This window comes from Rhea americana, unplaced genomic scaffold, assembly GCF_003343005.1.
Source record: "Rhea americana isolate MKP2758 unplaced genomic scaffold, rheAme1 scaffold_69, whole genome shotgun sequence".
Lineage (NCBI taxonomy): Eukaryota > Metazoa > Chordata > Aves > Rheiformes > Rheidae > Rhea > Rhea americana.
In genome coordinates this window covers 730,184-745,704 of record NW_028186856.1, presented here as the reverse complement: position 1 = coordinate 745,704, position 15,521 = coordinate 730,184, and the positions used below count along the sequence as shown (strand labels likewise).

General features: G+C 37.3%; 1 protein-coding gene across 3 annotated transcripts in view; it reads right to left on the bottom strand.

Annotated features, from left to right (window-relative positions):
- Window positions 1–5,323: 5,323 nt before the first annotated feature.
- The window catches only part of NUDT4 (nudix hydrolase 4), a 29,748-nt gene continuing 19,550 nt past the window's right edge, over window positions 5,324–15,521 (bottom strand). The window contains exons 3-5 of one of the 3 annotated variants that reach the window (XM_085321259.1): window positions 13,317–13,361; window positions 10,543–10,630; window positions 5,324–8,819 (exon numbers count right to left, since the gene is read on the bottom strand). In XM_085321259.1, the coding sequence (XP_085177385.1) occupies window positions 8,617–8,819; window positions 10,543–10,630; window positions 13,317–13,361 (336 nt within the window). In that variant the 3' untranslated portion in view covers window positions 5,324–8,616. The remainder of the gene's footprint in view (window positions 8,820–10,542; window positions 10,631–13,316; window positions 13,362–15,521) is intronic. The other 2 variants (XM_085321260.1, XM_085321261.1) reach the window with 2 other exon arrangements.

Here is a 15,521-nt window from a genome sequence, read left to right as displayed (position 1 = left end):
GCAGTACTGGTAGTGTGAGTATCTATGTAACTTTGATTATCATCAGGAATTAGGCTACACACGCTTCTAATTTCTTCAACTCTTTCCCTCTATTAATCTATAAAATATCAGTGTCACAGCCATCTTGTAAATCAGCTGATGTTTGCTTAACTGCTTACAGCTAGCACCTCGTACCACTGGTCTTACCTACAAGCCGTACTAAGCTACTTGCTGGAACAACTAGTCTGCTTAAATAGCAACAAAGCTTCTTTGGAGGGAAGGCAAGTTTGAATTAAAAACTTTCTTCTCGTCCTTGTTTTTGTATGTATGCATCTCTTCTGGGAGCCCAGTATCTCTTTGTGGGAACCTATCTTATTGTCTCCCTTTAACTTCTTGTATCCCTTATTTTCTGCCCTTCGCACCTTGCCCCTGCCTCCAAACAAAAATAGCTTTTTAGCTTTTGGTGTGGCCATCCTGAAATGTATAGATGACAGCTTGCAGTGGGGAGTGTTTTGTCATGCGATTCAGAGTTACGGCTATGAAGCCCATGGGTATTCTCTTCCCTCTTTCATCTCTTACTCTAGTATCATCTGGAAATTTCTATAGAATGTGGTGTATTTATTGTATTATGTAAGATGAAGAATATCTATTAAAACTACATTTTCAACATACAGTGCTCTTCAGTGGTTAGTAGCTGGTATTGTCCCCTCAAAGTACTGTGTTGTAACATGGTTGCATCTTGGCTCAGAAATCAGCTTTTTCACAAGACTAAGCTGCAAAAATGTTTTAGAGTAATTTCTGTGTCAAATGTAAGCCAAAGTTGCATCCAGAGTTTATAACAGACCATTTGTTATTCAGAATGGGTAAGCGCCATTAACCCCAATTTCTTGTTACGAATGGATGTATGTTTGGGTTTGGTTGGCATAGATCCTATATATACTGTTAACATGGACAACTTCTGTAGCGGGCAGCCAGGAATAACTGTGCAGCAGGCTCCGGATTCACTTCACCTACCTCTTAAAACTGTAAATGGACGCTACTTTAAGTGTACAGCTTTCCTCAGCTCTGCCTGTAGTCGGGGGAAGAGAGGCACCCCCAGAGGCTGCACAAACCTGCTTTGGGATCCCCTCTGAAAGTGGCTCTCTTCCTTCTCCCCAAAACTAACTGGAGATAAGAAGCAGGATCTGAATTGGCACTTAACAGAATTTAAATCAAAATTAGGTAGGCTGAATCCAGACCAAAGACACTTTAAGCAGATGGCTCTATTTTGTATGTTCAGGGCTAAAACTCAGCTAGAGTTCACACAAAACTACTTTATCACTAAGGTTTTGATGAAACGTTCTTAATATGTAAATAAAAAAAAAAATCTGTCCCYTACTTGGTAGTGATGGAATGGATAGAACAAAGTGGATTATAGTACAGTTGGCATACACAGTAGCCAGTATATGTATTTTGGGGTTAGGGGTGTGGGGGGATGTTTTATTTATTTTTTTTCCCCCTCTAAGCATCTCAATGAGCTCAGAACATGAAGAAATCCGTACTGGCTGAATTTGAATGTATGAGTTCATGGTGCTGGCATGTCTGAACATAATGGTGTAAAAGCACAGGTTAACTTTGTTTCACAACTTTTTAGAGAAATGCAACTCAAAGGATGGTCCTAATGACAGGAATTTTTAAGTATTTCCCAAAACTAAAATTCCTGTTTGTTTTGGGATATGTTCTGGCATATCTTAATCATTTTAAATTTGACTGTGTGTGTATGCATGCTGTATATTGTATTTAGGTATCTGAAATTTCTAGATCAAATTTTCTGAAGCTGGCTATTTTTTTCCCCTGTCAGTTAAGCAGATGGATATTCAGCCATTATCTGAAACTTGTTGAACTTGTTTACTTCTGTATCTTCTAGCATGACAGCTGTCTAGCAAATGCAGCTTTCCTCTAGGGAGCATTAGTTTTATTTGCATTTTTAATGGATATTCATTGGATGAATCCATGGTAAAGGGGTTTCCTGTAACATTACTGGTGCTAAGTGTCAAATATTCTGAAATCCTGAACAAGAGTGTTGACATTGCATTTTATATTTTAGTTTCTGGATAATAACTCCATAGCTATAGAGCCTGAATTATCAAATGGACTCTAAACCCACACCTGTAAAACACTGCAGTAATTTCCTTTAGATGAAGAATAGAGATTCAGGAGCCTTTTATTATTGCATAAACATTCTGAAGAACATTGGTGGTCATCTTTAAGCATTTAGCCGTGTTCTTCCATGGCTGAGGAGTGTATTGTCACTGGGAACTGAGGAAACTGTTTTTGTGTTAGCTGACTTTAGTCTAATACAAGTGAAATGTTGCTTCTATAGCTTTCAAGAAAGTGTATTTCCAACGCATCAAAATTATTGTAAAACATCTTAATGGAATAGTAACATCAAAAACTGTGACATCTCTCAATTTATGTACATTCCTTTTTTTTTGAGGGTTATTTTCAAGTAAAATGTCTGGTAGGTTTTGTCAGTAACATGTCTTGACTGTAATGTAATATGACACTGAAATAAAAGGAAGAGTGATTATTCATTACATAGACACTGAGCTTCATTTGACTGTAGCGGGATGCTATTACTATGTGATTTAGTCTTCTRACAGTTCTTAACTCCTCTTAAAGAAGACAACCATTGATAACTTAAGATTATAACTCACTCTTTCAATTGCTATTGTGTGKGGGGGTTTTGGTGGGATGTTCGAGTACAAAAGTCTGCTACTTCAGCGCACAGTTCGGGCACTTCCTAGTGATATCTAATTGATGAACAGATGTATTGTAACATGGTTTATCGATGCATAACATCATTAGCATGCATGTTAATGTTATTAATTTCATGTCTGCTGTGTGTAACTGATTTTATACCATGTAATACATCCCTTGCTGTCAAAAGCGTGCAGAAAGATTTTTAAAGTGAGTATCTGTGTTATTTTGCACTGGATTAGAAGTAGCATCACACAAGCTTAACTGCTTTATCCTTATTTGCCTTGATAGTATATCCTTAGATTTGCAGGTTAAAGCCAGAAGTGGTTCAGGATGAGTAAGTAAGACTTTATCGTCATCTGCAGGACAAAAAGCTAAGGCTAAAAACTGCTTGATCTCAAGAGTTCTTAACCAAGAGCTCTTAGCTGAGCACTACTTACTGGATGACATATGTTGGCAAAGAGAATTATACCCTAAGATGACTAATCTCCTTGATAGCTCACTTTGCTAGGGAGTTGTCACCTTCGATTAGCCTGTCCCTGAGATGCTGAATACTTGAGTATCTGCCTCAAGTTAAAGAGGGAACTTGGTGGTACAATATTTAAAATTTCTGTATGTTGAGCAGTCACCAGTCTGCCCAGGTAAGGGGTTGATGCAAGTGTGACATGATAGTGGAACAGAATGGAATACAAAATTGATTCACACAGGAAACCTCTCTGACCCGAGGACTTGTTGCTGGATTGTGTGCCAGAAACTCCCTGTTAGTCTATGTTGGCTTCTTGTAGTTGGAACTGTGAAGGAATCTTTTCAACTCTGACCTAATTGGCACTTATTGGCACATACCTGAATGTGGGTATCCATAATTTCTGTAGTCAGAGTTGCAGAGTCCAGGATAAAACCTAAATGTGCCATCTGAGGTGTTCAGCTATTGCTTGCTGTACCAGATGAGCTCATTTCAGCCCCCATCTCTGCTGTGCCATTAGAAGTACCAATACTGTGGTTGTTCCTCTCATCATAGGTAACTGAAGGCTTAAGAGAGGTAACTGATAGAGTTATGGAGGTGTGACTGTGGTCCTTTCCAGTTGTGAGGTTAGTCTGCCTTTGGCATTTATGTACAGAAGACAAGCACAGTGAAGAAGCTCTAACAGTGTTTCTCCTGTTGCTATGGGCTTTGCCTGCCTCAGTCAAAGGCTGGTTCTTTTAGTGGTTGGTGTAGCTGGAGAGCAGAAAGTGCAGTAAGTTGCACTAAATGGGAGCAGAAGGGCTCAGAAGGGAATTTGCACCAAGGGCCTTGTTGGAAGGTCTGGATGTAACAGGTGTCAGCTGCCAGGCAAGCCAACATGAAGGTAAGTGCATAAAAKAGTGGGACTTTTACCTGGTACTGTTTTTCTTTTTCTTTTCCCTCAGTGTTTCTTAATGCTAGCCATCTATGTAATGAGGGAAAGCTATCTGAAAAGTGTGACAAACAATAGCTGTTACTTTGGGGAAGTTCAGCTTGGGCCACTGGCAAGCACAGCTGACTGTGCTGTAGGCTTAGTCAGTGGCCTCTGTCCTCACTAAACGTGCTCTTTGAACTTCATTTTTGTGCTTGCTTAGGGACAGGAAAGGAGGGGGGAGAACTGCCTGACACCGTCAGTCCAGATTGTGCAGAGCCCAGCATGTGCTGGCATGTGATGCCAGTCTTTGCATGTTATCTTCCTGCTGTGGACACAGGGTACTGGCTTTGTACCTTGAGATGGGTGTTTTGTGCCCAGCTTAAGGCTGCAGCAATACTGAAGCCATAACAGTTGAACCCCCCCACACACACACCTCTCAAAGTTAGAAGATTCTTCATTTTCTTTCTAACTCTTGGAAAAAAACAACCATTCTGCTTCTCCTGCTGCATCTTGTGCTTTTACAAACACCACCTCCCCCAAGCATATACATACCAAGCTGAAGCACAYCTAAGGAAGGGCAGTGATCTGATCTGTGCCAGGTCTAAGTTAGAGCCCCTGTAAAGCTGGGTGGCTGTGTGGCAATGGGCTGGTGGTCAGACATCACGCCATGAGGGAGAAAAGGCCCACTGCTCATTGTCAAAAGTTAATACAACTTATTGCAAGCAGTAAAATATGCCCCCTAAATGGGGGGAGTAAATCCAGGGGGAAAAAATCCACTGAAAATAACTGAGTATAAAGGAATAGTGTCCAGCTTGGCAAAGCTGTACATTTGGAGGAACCCTGAGGTAAAGACTTACTGTCTTAATTTTTCTGGGCACTGCTGAAAATGAAGCACAGGCCTGTATGGACCTTTGATCTGATCTAGTGCAGCTGTTTTAATGGTCATTGTTAACATACATCTAGCTGCAGCAGGCAGGCATGAGGGTTGACAAGAGGAAGCAGAGGGTTACAGTTCATCTAATTGCTATGGGTTATGCAGGAGAGAGAATACAAGAGGACAGAACAGCTGTGCTAGTATAAGCTCTTCAGAAAGCTTTCTCTGTGCCCCATGAAACTAAAGACTGCAAGGATGAGGCAAGCAGAGAACAGATTAAGTAAATTTTAGATAGGCTCTGAGCCTTTTGTATAACTACTGCATCTGCTGTATTTGAGATGGAATGACTACACCATCCACAGGACTATTTTAGATTTTATTTTGGTATATCTCAAATATAAAAAGTCAAAATTCTTACATCAATCTTTAAAGAAAATTCATGCAAGCAAGTCAAAATGTTTACAACTTAAAATTGCCCCCCTCCCCCTTCCTTTCAGTCTTCACTTTGGAAAGCATGTTGGTTTACTAACCAACTGTTTATTTTTTTTCCACAGCACATTGTTAATAGCCTAGGCTAAGTCAATGGTACAATAAGCACCAAAGTAAGATTTTTCACTTTAACAGCCTCTATGCAATACCTCTGTATTTCTTGCAGTTTTCAAAAACATACCATTTCACTTAACTTAAGCTCTACCTGGGTTTAAAGATTAAGGCCATTTCTGTTTGATACTATATTCTCATGGCAATAATCAATCTCAAAACTTAACAGCTAGGAGAAAGTAAGTGATGCAAAGTTGACATTCTGAAGCTTGCAGCTGTGATCATGTCTCCTCCCTGTTCTCCACTGAAGAACTGAATCTTGATGTTTCACAGGCTCAGTGGTATAGGAGCCATCCAGTATCCACTCTGTACAAAATAGATTTGGTCCATCTAAATAAAGATGCATGGAAAACTTAGATTAATAGGTACTAGGACAAATTTCACCCTTCCTGTCCCAACTTCCACACAGGCCATTTCTGTTGAAGTTTAGTTATTGCCTGCTTACTGCAGTAGTTCCTGTAGCATAACTGAAGTATTTCTAGCTTACCTCCACTGTTAGGTTTGTACAATTCACAGAACATTTTATCTTTGAAAGGCTGAAATCAAGCTAAACAATATTGCGCTTCATTCTAAAGGTTGCAGAGAGACTGAAGAGACTTATACAATGAATGCTGTTTAAAAAAAAAAAATCCATCTCAAATGTGTGACCAAAAAAATAACCAAAATATTTATAGGCAATCAACTCTGAGTTTGTTAGCAACAGCAATACTGTACATTTTTACATTATCAAATACATAATTCAAGAGTTACAAAATAAGATCATGCATTACCACTAWATCTCATACAAGCTTGGATTGGTTTCATTCCAAGAACCTGAAACCAAGACAGAAGCATTTTTATGGATAAGAACTTGAACTCTGAACTCTTGGTTTAAGTTTCACAGATTATATATAACCTTGTTACAAGAAAGCCTGTACAGTTTTGCTCAATTTAAAGTGTTAAAATGACTATGAACAAAAAACAAACACACACATCAGAAGTGACCAAAAGGGAGCTAAATTCTYCGTTCTTTTAAAGGCAACTTTAGAGCCAGAGGTACCCTTACATCCAGTGGTTCAGTGATTTTAACAGAGATTAAACATTCTGTAAAATGCCTGACTCCATTGTATGTTTGTCTAGGAAAAAAAAAAAAACTTTTGATAGACAGTTCAGTTCACAGAAATGGGCTGAGCCAATGGTGCCCCAATCTGGATTAGGTTCAGTGTGAAGTTTGCAGATGCTCTTCCTCAGCATTTACCACATGACTGGAAGCAAAACTAAGCTATCTGCAATACTTCCACCACCTTCAGATGCATCTGAACAGAGCTGCATACTCTTTCCAGTTCCAGAAGCAACCAGGAATATCAGATACATCCTACTCAAAATTTCAGAATTCTTCCACATTGTGGCTCAGGCTTCTTGTCAGTAGTATTTAAGCCTTTTCAAAGACAGCAGCACTAAGAGATTGGAACATTTGTCTCCCTACTTTCACTGCATTTACATATGGCACTAGATTGGTTTTCCAGAAGACTAACTTGTGGCAACATTTTTTCCCCCTAAAAAAGTGTAACAGCACAAAATTTTAATTTATAGCAGCATTTTACACAATTTGTGTTAAAAAAGTAGAAGTTAGCCATTTGTGTACTGAGTAACAAAAGGTTTAAATTACATTTATTTTCCATTTTACACTCACTATTTACTAGTTGGACTATTTACAAGTGTTCAAATGATGTAAGAGAATGAGCTTTACCCAGAATAAACTTCACATGTGAGGTAATGTTCTACCTCAACCTGTTTTTGGCTGACTGGAGAAGTACAGTTAAGTATAATGTTTAGATCCTAGAAAAAAAAATGCAGAGTTAGAATGTCTGTAAGCTGGATTGTGCTCTTGTAGAAGAAAACCACACATACACACACTATGGTAAGAACATATCAAGACCTACATTGGATTTAGGTTTCATCTTTTTGGCTGAAAAAAGAGAAGTAGTAATGAAGAACAGGAAAGTTGTCAGCTGTACCTTATTTATTCCAGCTAGAACAACAGATGTTAAAACAGTAAAAGTATTTAAGAACTAACTGAACACTGGGGCTTTCAGTATAGCTTATGAATAAGAAATATTATTCCTTCTTTAGTGTAAGTATCAACCTACCTGCCTCCAAGCCTAGAAAGTACCAGTCTATTAACCAGCACATGCTGAGGCATCTTGCCCAGCAGGAACTAGACACCTCTGTAACCCAAGGAGTACCTTGGGTAAGTCTTACTTTTCCTAAATATTTTTTAAATCATCAAGGACTGCAGAAACAATGAAAAAATTTTGGAGCCTATAATGTAATTATACCACTAACAAAATAAACATTGACATTAGGAGGAGTAACAAAGGGATGAGGGGATGTGCAGCACTCAGACAGTTTATCAGCTGGCCAAGTAACAAGTATGCTGAATGGTTTTGGTAGCTGCAAGACATGAATTCATTCTTCCTTCACTAGATCTCTACATTATGTGAAGAYTGCATAGGACAAGGCAGCCTTTTGGAGGACTGAGGCAAGCAATTGCTTAGTGTTGGTATCCCTTGCTGCAATAGGCTGAACACGTTTTAGTGCTTCATTATAGTCACCCTTATGCATGTCTGCCTTCACCACACTTATTTTCTGCAAATAGTGCTATCTTAAGCTCTTAGCATTTTATTTGTGGATATTAAGAATATAGCTTAAGACTATTCACTCAAGCTGTTCTCTAGGTGAGTACTCCTGCAGAACTATTGACTAAAACTGACAAGTCTCGAAAAAGCTGAACACAATCAAGATGCGTATTTATTTTAGCAGATACGGAAACTTATATACTCAAGTTTAAAAAATGGCCTATTAAGGCATCTTAAAAAAATCCATATATGGCTTTGGTTTGCTGAAATACTATTTTACATTGTTAAAAAGGAAAAACATGTTCAAACAAATYTGACATTATAATGCATTCAAATATTTTACTTAGAACTGACAGTTATACAGATGCCTAACATGAACAAAGATGTCTCTCCCCTTGTGATGACATGAATATAAAGGTAATCCAAATGTTTATCTCACAGTAGAGGGCAACCCAGAAGTCTGTGCAGAAGTGACATACAAGGAGTTATTATCTGGAAGAGGGGGAACCACAGAATTTCCATTAGTGGGTGAACAGCTCAGTTTCAGTTTTTCCAAATACTCTGCATGAACAGGCTTGTGACACTGAAGGACCTTGATTGCATCTTCTACTTTAAACCATTCTCTTTTCCTTCCTGAAGGAATATAATTCAAAGAAAATAGTTATAAATTTTCAACAGCATCATTTGTTGCTATAAGAAAGTTTGATTTAGCTTTAGAAATTCATGTTATCAAGCATAAAATACTGAAAGAACTGATGAACACAAGATTCACTCAAGTTAACTGAAACGAGGTTCATAATAAAGCATTTCAGATACAGACCCCCTTCAAGCAGTAAGCAGGGGAAAAGAGCTAAATACTATTCTTCTATAAGAACTAGATGTAAGTGACTTAATACTGCCTTGCACAGAACCATATATGAAGAATGAACATCATGCATCAAGGTATAGAATAAGAATCATTTAGTCCAATTTAGAAAGCAGTATTCCATACTCAAGACATTCATGTATGAGGATACTCAAGTTAACTGTATGTTTTTAAAAATAATACAACTTATACTAGAGAAATGTTTAGGTAAGTTTAGATACAAGCAAATTCTTTAACACTAGAGGTCTCTGAAAACGCTTATAGACAAAGATAGTGTTCTGAAAAGTGGGATTAGTCCCATTTTCCATTTGGCTTTACAATGTTGGATGACATACAGATACAGTTCTTGAACACTATGGCTTCTGTAAACTTCTTGTTTAAGGTCAAGATATGCTGGCACACCAGGGCAGTTCATTCAGCTAGCATCTCACTGCTAGCAGCTCTCCCTGATTTGCCATAAAAAAAATAAGTTGTCAGTAGCCCCGCAGCTGGATGCTGCCCTCTCCCCTCTAGCTTGGTACTAGGCAGGACCAGACTAGTACTGTCCCCAAAGTCCTTCTGCAGTTCCAAGTCAGAAACCAGAGGAAAAAAGAAAACCCACTGAAAAAGTACATATGCATGCACACATACATGCACATCCTAATGACCTCCTAGCTTGACTGACATATATGCATCTGTGCAAGTAAACATACACACATGCATATGTCAATCAAACTCTGGATACCAGGTTCAGAACCCTGAGAGGAAACCCCCCTACACAAAAAAAACAAACCCAACCCCAAAAGTGTCTGTGCATATGTGTATAAGCTATATAAAATTATACATATTAAATATATATCAAGCTAGGATGTCACTTCTGATACTAACCCTTCGGTTAACTCAACTGGACAAATACACTGAATCTTTCAGTGAAAGTTTCAACATTAAACAGTGTTTTTCACTTAATGACAGAACTAACACTTCTATTTAATTCAATTTATCAAAGATCCATAAACTGACATTCTACATGACACTAAACTGCATGATACAAAGGTACCTGTCAGACGTATATAAAGGGTCAGCACTGTTACTTCTGAAAAAGATGGCTGAAAAAGGTAATGTGATTTTTACTTTCCACAGGAAATGATGGAAAAATCCTCATTAAAAAAAAAAAACTCTGAAAAGTTTTAAAAGACACTTAAAACAAAATCAAAGAAAATCACAGATACACTGGATTCTGGAGTATCAGACAGAATACCCTTTAATAAAAAAAATCATTATAATACTCAATATGTAGAATATTTAATTTATATAACAGAATAACATTATATTGGAAACAACCCTAGTTACATATGTACAGAAGGATGGAAGAATAGCATCACTATTTCCAATAATTTCACTTTATAGAACAGAATTAAATTCTCCTCAAATGATCAAATCTGCTTCAGATTTTGAAAGAAGTTTGCTTAACACATTGTGAATATAGTACATGAGGACAGAGAACAGGTTTACCTATGTTAACTGAATCCTCCCAGTCTTCCAGTATTTCCGTCACAGTAAGAACATAAACATATGTCCTATGCTTCCGATCTTGGTTCTGCTTGAATGTTAGAAATAGAGGTTTTAATTCACATCAGAAATTGTGAATAACTTGCAGACTTACAAATATAAGATTAGAAATTATCTGCCCTGAAGTTACTTATAAAAGCCAGATTTGGCTGGGATATTCACTGACTAAACATCTGTACTGGGTAGGCCCAAAAAGTATGGGAAAACAAGTTTTATTTGAAAAAGCTTTCTTATTTGATCAGGCTTATAAAAATCCATGCAGACAAAGTTGAAGGTCATGAAGTTGGAACTAAACTATGTTCTCAGTCATTCGGTTTAATATTAGCAGTTATCCATTACTACTTCTCATTATTTCTTTATATTTAAGTTTTCACAGTAGAGTGCATTTGCTAAAATTGTTTTCACAGCTCATGTTCCTAGATGAAAGCTTTTAAAAGCCCTAGTCAAGAAGGAACCATTACCATCAAGGGGTCTAATCACCTATGTAATGTTGGTTATAAAGTTTCACTCAGAGCAAGTAAAGGAAGTTAAATATCCTGTATCTGCAATCACAACAAATGCAAAATTCGTGTTATTTTTTGTCAATATCTGTTAAAGAGAGTAAATACATCTATGTGAAACATCCTTCCTGGCTATAGATCGAGAAAATGAGGCAACCATCAGCAGTATCGTTTCCATTCTCATTTTACTTCCATCTCCAGGCTCCCCTCAGTTGTACTGACAACTATTTGTGGGGCCATGTTGTGAAACTAGATTAGAGATTTGACCCTAAAAAGGTCAAGGTAAAAAAGTAACCTAAGAAAATGCCAYTTTCTGTATAGATTTATCCTTTATCTAGATGGCGGTAAGTGGCTTCACAGAAATGGACACCTGAATTACCAAGGAATCATGCATCAGCTACTGTCTTAAGGCCACAAGGTGACAGGTATTCTTTTTTTTTTTTGTCTGAGCTAGAAAAAGATTTGTGGACTAATTAGAAGTAAAAAACAGACAGGTGTTTACTGTGCAGGGCATTCCAGTGTGGGTCAGAAGCCAAGCCAAATCAGAAGAGTGGATGTTTAGCAAATGCTACTAACTCCAAAGAAAATTCTCTGCTTCAGTCACTATTTCCACGCTTCACCACGTGAACACCTTTAGCACTGTATAAGCCAGTCATATATATCTTTAGTCATTTATGTGACCAAATAACATTTCTTATAAAAATAAGTACAAGAGATTCCAAAGGCTACACAGTATCCCAGCAATGCATATTTAACAAAAAAACTTTGATCTCATTGTGTTAGCAGCAGCTTCTAACACATTTCAATATATTCACTATTACTTTAGCATTTATATAGCAAGCACACAGATTACCATCAGTGACGAGATTATTTCCAGATTATTTCCAGAGTTTTACTTTTCCTTAATCACTAATCTGCACATCAAATTTTGGCTACAATTAGAGATTATCATCTGGGAAGAAATCTCAACTAGGCTGGTGGAAGAACAGATCAGGCAATAAGCAGAATGCTTTCAACTGGGCCAACTATTCCACATCTAGTACTACTATAGTTATCTTAAAAAAGAAACCCTAAAAATGAAGTTAAACTTCAGGTATCTTTCTCCAGTAGACTGGACATCATTCCCTTTCCGCTTGGCAGAAACTCATTACTCTTTAAACCACTTTAAAAAGCTGGGATTGCACACTACATACAGGGAAAATAAGAACAGTTTCAAGTTCTCCTGCAGCTGCAACACAACTGATCTATTGATGCAATTCTATTTTAGTTAATCAAGGTTTGTTACCTTGAAGTGGGAGGACTGGTGATTACTAGCCTGGTGCTCATTCTGCTCACCATTAGGCAGCCACCAATTCAATTACATTCAACTAACAGCTCATGTAGTTTGATAATCTAGAAATACTTGTTATCCAAGAGGCTTTCCTTCCCTGGTTGTAGGTGAAGAAAATACTTTAAAGACAGCATGACATTCAAGTCTTAGATAAGGTATAGCTTTTATCTTATGAATCTGAACTGTAACAATCCTTGAATTCTACTGAATGGCAAAGCTATTTCAGGAACCTGAGGGAAGACCTGAAGTAGCATGATTTAACTGGGAAACGGAAGAAAATCTGTTCAGGCAAGAAGATCATGAGAAATCTACCTGAAAGCTGCTTTTAAAGTTATTGGAAACTAAAGATTCATGCATAACTACTAGATTAAGGGACTTTGTCTCACCTACCATACAGCATGACATAATTAATTAGACATATTATTTGAACTCTACAATTCTGAACATGTGGACTTGTCTGGAACTTGTGCAGTTTACTGCAATACCAATACTGAAAAAGTTGTCTGGTATGCTTGTGTTGTCAGTAGATGTTCAAAGTCTGATGCTTACACAAAGAAATACAAGTTTTGAACTAGATAAAACTGCTAATGGTTTGATTCTAGGTGTTGACTCCAGTTCTCTTAAGTACTGCTTTAATCTTTTCCAGAAGGTTTCTAGTACACTGGAAGTATCTTATTTAAATCTTCACACCATGTAGCAATAAAAGAACAAAAGTCTAATGTCTCACCCTGTAGCATTAAAGTTGCATTGTAAAATAATACTTAAGGCAAATAATACTTAAGAACTTTAGACTGCATTGTGTAGAAGTCACTTTGAGGTTCATCAGCTCTCAGCCCCCCCCCCACATTTTTTTTTTTTTTTAAAAAAAAGTTAAGGAAGTAGCTCACCTCAAATATCCCGAGCAGTCTGCCTAGTTTTCCCTTTACTCCAGCCTAAAAACAAGAGAAGTATTAATGTATGTTTTACAGTTTCAAAACTAAAATAGGATAGTACCAACTTCCTACACAAGCATAAGCAAACCTCTCGAGGCTATTTAAGTAAATCTAAGCTTTATTTAGAGTGCTGCATTGCTGCTATAGTTTAAGCTTGGAATGTTTCACAACACAAACACTTGCCCTATTATGCGGATCAAAGACTGCATAGATCCTTCAAGTCTTCCATCCAGACCACAATAAATTTTACTTATTGTCATCTTTGTAAGTTATGTTTTACTGAAGGGCTAAACATCACTACTGAGATTAACAATAAAAGTAGATAGGCAAGAGATTAWAGTAGTATAGTAATAAATCTAGAGCAGGAATCTTTAAAACACCACTGCTACTACACACAGAAATGGAGTTGTTCTAAGTTCTTTAAAAACTCCTCTGTGCATCAGCTTGTACTTAACAGAGTACAATGATCAGCTTAATGATACTGAAGAAAATCGGTAACATTTTAGGGTTTGGCTTTCCATTATTAGCACTTTTTCTACCACAAGTCACTTATGATCATCCATGTATTCTGAAAAAAATCTGAGCCTGTCTGCTTGAGACAAACATATGTAGCCCCCAATAGACAAAGCCATATTTATATTTGTCTTGTCTAAACATATTTAGAACAGGGCTTTTTAGCCCTAGGCTGATGTTTTCTAGCCTTCAGTCTTTGTCTCCAGCTTTAACCAGAGAAAGTCATTGATATTTTATGTCTTTTATATAATTAAGATCCATATGGTCCTTTATATCTTAATAAGCTACTCTGACAGACCACTGGGCAAGCCTTAKCAATAGTCTAATCAAGATCTTACAAGTGAATGTTTCTGTGCCTTTCTTTTTAAAAGAAAGCAGATGGCTGGTGCTATTCATTAAGCAGCTTTGATGAAGTAAGTTTAATCTGTCACTGAAACTCAACAAGCATTCCACTTATCTTAGTAAGAACTAGACCTAACATTAATGCAAAGCCACATACATCATTACTCTGGTCATGTGCTGTGCTAAGACACCTGTTAAGGTTCATCTGCTCACTCTCCTCCCAGTCTAGCAACACTGTATTTCCACAAATCTGATGAAAATAAATTGATAAACAATTTCAGATGCTCAAGATAAGTCAGCTATAGCCTCTGTGGGGGGGGGGGGGAAGGAAGAGGTTCATCATGTAGAAGTGTTTCCTGCTTTTCTTTTTTTTTTTGTTTAAACTACTTTGCTGTATGCATAAATGCTTCAGCCAATCTCCTACTGCAATTCAGAGTAACACTGAAATACACAGCAACATACACTGGATACATGACTAGGCAGCATTTTAATTATAACCATGATAGACCCCTATTTTGGTCCAAAATAGTCAAATACATCATGACAGGTACTAAAGACTCCTTATAATTTACATTGGATAATGGAAAAGCATTCAATAGCTTAAAGAAACACATACACTGTTAAGAAGTTTTAATGATCAATCAATTCCAGTAACATTAGAGTACATTTTAAAAGAAAAGCAGAATCTGTGAGTTTCTAACCTTTTGTTTCTATCCTCATTTCCCCCCCCATCTCCTCATACAGCAATGCCTAGGCATTATGTTTTAAATTTTATAGTTCGTTGCAAATTATACAAGTGTTTTTTCATCATGCTATTCCATCATACGTTAATTTGCAGATATGCAAATTAGAGATGTATAATACTTCAGCTGTCCAGGTATACAAAATTTGTGCAACTCAAACTAATTTCTTCATTTGATATCCTTAGAGCTATGGTTTAACAGCATCACAGAGCACCCAATATGGACTCTGCAGGCTTCTCAACCATTAAGAAAAGCTTTCCCAAGTACCAAGGAATTGCTCTGAAGAACATGCTGTAGGGAAGGGAGGCAAAAAAAACCACAAAACACAAAAAGCTTTCAATATTTTAGATCCCTTTGAGAAGTCCTGGCAAAGGCCTTGTTAAGATCACAAAGATTTGTTAAAGCAGTTACATTAGCTCACGCCATAGGCATATTCTCTCTCCATGCAATTCAGTGGTTTAAAACATGCTCTCAACTAAGTAATTCTGAATGAAATTACAAGCACTCCATTACATTAAGCATAAAAAAACCTCCAAAATCAAAACTAAGCTTTCATTTGCAC